General features: G+C 44.8%; 1 protein-coding gene across 2 annotated transcripts in view; it reads right to left on the reverse strand.

Moving 5' to 3' along the window:
- The window catches only part of LOC121442259 (serine/threonine-protein phosphatase 2A 55 kDa regulatory subunit B beta isoform), a 409,241-nt gene extending 405,106 nt beyond the window's left edge, over positions 1 to 4,135 (reverse strand). Inside the window, exon 1 of one of the 2 annotated variants that reach the window (XM_041643737.1) lies at positions 3,775 to 4,135. In XM_041643737.1, the coding sequence (XP_041499671.1) occupies positions 3,775 to 3,848 (74 nt within the window). In that variant the 5' untranslated portion in view covers positions 3,849 to 4,135. The remainder of the gene's footprint in view (positions 1 to 3,774) is intronic. The other variant, XM_041643738.1, reaches the window with a different exon arrangement.
- Between the last annotated feature and the right edge of the window lie 1,865 nt (positions 4,136 to 6,000).

Below are 6,000 nucleotides of genomic sequence, written 5' to 3' on the forward strand. Positions count from 1 at the left end.
ACGGGATGGAGAGTAGCTCCCCCCTCTCATTTCTTTTTTTTTTTTCAACAATCCTAATTTCCCTTTATTGTTGGCTTTCATATTGATTCTCTTTTTTTTCTTTTTTTATTGAGAAAAGGAGAAAAAAAAACAAGTTTCCACCTCCTCCCAGCCTCCCATTTCCCTCCCCCTCCTCCCCCCCTACGTCCCCTCCTCCCCCCTTCTCCCCCTCCCCCCATTCCTTTCCCCCTCCCTCTCCAGTCCAAAGAGCAGTCAGGGTTTTCTGTCCTGTGGTAAGACCTAGGACCTCCCACCTCCGTCCATATCTAGGAAGGTGAACATCCAAACTGGCTGGGCTCCCACAAAGCCATCACATTACGTAGGATCAAACCCCCGTGCCATTGTCCTTTGCGTCTCATCAGCCCTCATTGTTCGCTATGTTCAGAGAGTCCAGTTTTATCCCATGCTTTTTCAGTCACAGTCCAGCTGGTCTTGGTGAGCTCTCAATAGATCAGCTCCACTGTCTCAGTGGGTGGGTGCATCCCTCGTGGTCCCGAAGGAGGGAGAACATGAGCAAAGAAGTCGGGACCCCCTCTCATTTCTAATGTGATGTATGCATGTGAATGCATGGATGCACATGTATGCAGAGGCCAGACTAGTATTGGAAGCCCTTTCTTCTATCACTCTTTACTTTACTGCCTTGAGATGATCTCTCACTGAACCAGAAACTTGCCATCTGGGGTAGGTGGGCTAATCAGTGACCTCTTCAATCCCCAGCGTTGGGGTTATAGGTCTACACAGCCATGTCCAACTTTTTGTATGGGTGCTAAGTATTTGAACTCAGGCTTTCAGGCTTACAGAACAGCTTTTCGTTTATCTACAGGGCCATCTCCATACGACTCCCCTTTAAAAATATGTATGTATGTATGTATGTATTTCTTATGTGTGTGGTGTTTTTCCTGCATGTATGTGTGTGTATCACTTGCATGTGTGGTGCCTGTGGAGGCCAGAAGAGGGGTCAGATATTCTGGAACTGGAGCTATATATGTCTGTTAGTTGTCATGTTGGTACTGAGAATCGAATCTAGGTCCTTTGCAAGAGCAGCAGGAATTCCCAACTGCTGAGCCATCTCATCAGCCCCAGGACTCCATATTATAAACAAATCACTCTGATTACTATATGAGAAAACAAGTCTTCATCTGATGGGTTAAATAACAGAGAAAGAGAGAAAGCAAAAAAAAAGCACTAATTTATGAAGGTAATATTCTGGATGTACTTTCTGTATTAAGTATCATTTTGTGTTTGGACAATGCATTGGATATAGCAAATTCAGTGTATATGAAGGCCAGTTTGCCATCATTATTGCCATTAGCAAAGCCCCCTCTGTGGTATTCTGAATGTATTTCTTTGAAGCTGTCTCCTGGAAACCAAGGTTCAGAGGTGCCAACACCTAATATCACCTTGCTGGCACTTGGAAGAGGTGGGGTTCCAAGCCAGCATCTTCCTGTTGTGGGAAAACAATAGGAAGACAACTCAAGTCTTCACTATATAGTGTTCTTCCCTCAAGAGGCCCAGAAAGACTTTACATCCTAAAGTTGTTTTAGAACTTTTCTTAGGGAACTATTGGAGTCATTTTGTATTTATTTTCTAATAAGAAAAATTATTCCTTCTTCACTTATCCAGTTAAATAAAACATGGCATTCATAGGTGTAAGTAAATAGGTCAAATGTAGAGTAGCAGGGTTGCTAAGAAGAAACACATATCTAGCGAAAAGCAAACCAAACTCATACTCATTCTGACATGCTTTTCTCCTTATATGAACTTTAAATAAGGTAACTAGTTTTGGGTGACACTGCCATGTGTTTGAGGAAGTGGGTTGGGCTTGAAGATGGAAGAAGAAAGAAAATGTGAACCTCCCAGGAAACACGGGACACTATAATCAAAGTCAGACAGTGCCTGCATTTACAGAGCTTTAGGAAGACTGCTATCTGTCACATTTCATTCTCAACCTCCATGGGATGAGGGCTTCTTACTTCTGTATTACAAGAAGAGATTGGGTGCAGAGCAATTAAATAGAGTGGGCCAGCTGGCTGGGTATCTGACTCATGTCTTTTTCACTGTGTCCCAAGGCCTTGTCCATGATGTTATTCCGGTGGAGGCTATTTTCTTTCCTAATTGTCTTTATTAGATTCACAAGGAATTCAAACACAGGCTCCTGGTTTCCATCTCTGTGTCTATTGATGGGGGTGAGGCAGAAGTTGTTTGTTTTGAGACAAAGTGAGGTTTCTATTTTGATAGAATTCATTAAATCCATTTAAAAATACTTAAAAACATTCTTGTTGTGGTAGCCGCTTTGTCTCTATGATCAGCGTATTTAGTCTGATCAATGCACAGGACACCAACTGAGATCAAGTGTTTGGGTTGTCAGAGTCCAAGCTGCGAGGAGAGGAGAAGGGAGGCAATTTGGGAGTCAATCAGAATATAAAGCCATCAAGGCCCCTACCAAATGGCTTTAGGTCTTCTGCATGTGGGAAGCTCTGGAGATTCTGATCCTACCCCAATATTTATAAGCACACATGTAGAAATTTATTAGGTTCTTCCCCGCCCCCACAAGGGAGAACAAATTTCCAGTGGGTCATTTGCCCTTTAGCTATCAACACGTTTAAAGGGACGCATGCACATATAAAAATAACATATTAAGAAATCAGTGTCTATGAAAATGTTATCCTCAGTCTCAATGTTAAATCATCCCAAGCACCTATTCCCTTTTCCCATGGGAAGTGTGTGAAAATCTACTTCATCCCCAAAGTCTGCTTCTCTCCTATGCTATCCACAGCCCTCAATCCCAGACTCCTCCTGCAAGGATGAGAAATAAGGGTGATTCAGAACAGGCTGCACGCCCTCTCCATCTAAGATGATGGTGGCTGGACAGAGGTGGTCTCGCCGTTGGTGTCCCTTTTAATACACTTTTAGGACAACTACCAAAGGTGACGATTATCCAGCCTAGTAGCTTTGCGTGAAACCACACTTTCCTGGGAACATCAGATCAAAGGAAACAGGCAAATCCCACACGGAAGAAACACAAACAGCTCCTTGGTGGAGAAATGCTGAACTCCGCAATGCTTAGTGGAAGAGGTCCTGCCAGATGTTTACCAAGCACACATGTGCACAGAGAAAGTACACACCCTTGTATACATGCCATGGCAGGCTAGAATTCGAGGTAGTCCCAGATAGATTCTGGGCAAGGCCCAGCCCATGCTCCTATCAGATAATTCACTTAGAAACCCCACAAATCACATTTCCAGCAAGTACCCAAACTGAGCCACCTGAGTACAGACCGAACTCCAGCCTAACAGCCAGCACTCCCCAGTCACAGACGAGGCTAATTCTATTTTGCTAATTGCTTTCTTGGGCATGCACCAAGTTATTAAGCAGTGACATAACAGGGCTAGGATAAGCGTGTGTGGCAGCATCCCCTGACTATTTTTCCTCGGCACTAGTTCCAACGACTTGTTTGCATGGTAAACGGAACGAGGGAAATTGACAAAATATTTCTGAATGACTTCAGATCAGCTGCCAGCTTTGAGATCACCTTCGCAACACGAGCCTGCTCTTCAGAAAACACTTCCCTTTCCTTGGAGGAGGCAGGCTAATTTTCGGAGCAAATCTATATATCAGCTACGAGCTTCCCCAGGAACGAAGCTGCAGAAAGCAGCGTCAGCAGAACCTGTGGGAAGTCAGACACCAGCCCACTTTGTCCCACCCACCCAGACACTCTCCCTCTCTGGTCTGTACCTTCCGTGTGGCAGCTGGAAGAGAGGATGGTGTTTGGAGGTCTGAAGATGTAAGGCAGGTAACGAGAGAAGCATTTCATCTTCCAAAGGAAAAAGAAAATTCTAAATGAAAAACCAGTCTCCCGAATCCATAAGGATTCTCTCGGCCTTGAAAGCTGGCTACATCACCAATATGTTTATGTAGGTTCTCTCCCAGATCTGCAGAGCTGGGAAGCCCAAGGAATAACTGGAGATGGGTCCCATTTTGCCATCAGCGCCTGGAAGCAATGCCTTACATTTCTGCAGGCTGCTCAAACTCAGAAGCCCCCAAGCAAGCTGGGATAGAGCCTCTTCATTGGCTGGAGCTCCTCCGAGCAGGATTGCTGAGTAAGTCAGTCAGTCCTGCCTGTAAACACACGCTGCAACGTTCTGCCTGGAGCGTCTACCTTTCCCGGTGTGTCCGTCTCTCAGTAACAGCAATGCAGCCGGACACGGCAGTGGTGAGGATAACTGACCATCTCCTATTTAGCTGAAAGATCAGATTAAACAAAGACAGCATAGTGTTCTGCCCTGGAGGGGATGGCTGTTCAAAAGAGCCACCCGTAATGCCACGGATCTCAGGAATATTAAAGTACAGTGCAATGAAATGGATCTCTGTCCTCTGCTTAATCTAGATTTAGTTCCTTTTTTTTTTAATTCTAAAGCTCAAACAATAGGGCTATTTATCATTTAGGTGAAGCCAAAAGCCGGGTTGTGTCGTCAGGGATGGAAGGCTAGTCCAGACAGAGTCTGTGCTTCACTGTAGCATCCCACCGTCCCCCCCCACCCCACCCCAGCCGTATCACTGAAGCGTGAATTTGGTCCTGAGCAGCCCCCTGGACAAATATAAAGGCAAACACAAAAGAAGAGGCCAACTCAAGGGAACTGACCCTTCAACAGCTCGTGAGCATGATAGCATAGAAAAATATAGGAAGTAAGCTAGTACAGAAATTATACGGTTATTCTAAAATTCAGAGAGAGAGAGAGAGACAGAGACAGAGACAGAGAGAGACACAGAGAGAGAGACTATGAAAAGATGTGGCTGATCACTGGACCCTAAGTTGGCACTGGGTTAGTTTGGTGTATGAAATAAAGTGGCCGTGGCTGCAGCAGGCACTGGAAGGCAGGCAAGCGCGGGGCTGCAGCCGGGATTTATAACTTCTGTCAAAGGCACTATTGTATATGATGAAGAGAAAGAGCAAGCGTCCTTTGTGCTGTTTCAGAGACACAGGGAATGATTTAAGTAGGCAAATATTCCCCTGAGTGGGACTTTAAAAAAATAAGAATTAAAATAAAAACATGCCTTGAAAAACCTCAAAACCATTGTAACACACAGCCCCACAATCCACCCTTCCCTGCTTCCCACTTCTGCTCTCTCGTGATGATGAGAAACTTTATAAAAATTGCTGGCAGACAGAGCCAGGCCATCTAGTACTGAGATCACCACAAAACCTTCTTTATCATGGCCAGATATAGCATTCCATTCCTATATACAGTTTGGGAAAAAAAAAAAAAAAAGCCTAAATCAGTGATTCTCAACCTGTGGGTCCTGACCCCTTTGAGGTTGAATGACCATTCCACAGGGATCACACATCAGATATCCTGCACATTAAATTCATAATACTAGCTGTCAGGATTCATAATAGTAGCTAAATTGCAGTTATGAAGAAGCAACAAAAATAATTTCATAGTTGGGGGCATGGGTCACCGCAACATGAGGAGCTATATATATCAAAGTGTCACAGCATAAGAAAGGTTGAGAACCACTGGCCTAAGTGATGTTGCTTGCCTTGTGGGTGATTTCAAACTCAGAACCTGGGAGCGTGAAGTGGGTGAGGTAAGTTCTTCCTAAGAGACCCTTCACATTTGAGACAGTATGGCTGCTTAACCTGAGGCTTCTGTTTAGCTGTAAAACAGGAAGTAAACATGGCTCACCATGTGTATTCTCGGAAGAAGTGGGACAATTAACCGTAAAACACATAGCACACTGCAGGCGCTTGGTAAACTCCCACATTGCTGCTGTGTCGGCCTAATCATGCATGAACGTGTGCCCCTCCGAGAGCCTCAGAATGGTGGGCGTGGTTAAGATGTGTGGCACTGATGTTTGGCAGCCTTTGACATTAGACCCTAGTGAACATGAACTCACAGGGACAACTTGGTCACCTTGAAGCCTCGTGGCATGCTGATGAGGATAATAACAGAATACACT

This window comes from Microtus oregoni, unplaced genomic scaffold (genome assembly GCF_018167655.1).
Source record: "Microtus oregoni isolate MIOR12 unplaced genomic scaffold, Mior012 000088F_ref0000325, whole genome shotgun sequence".
Taxonomy (NCBI): Eukaryota; Metazoa; Chordata; class Mammalia; order Rodentia; family Cricetidae; genus Microtus; species Microtus oregoni.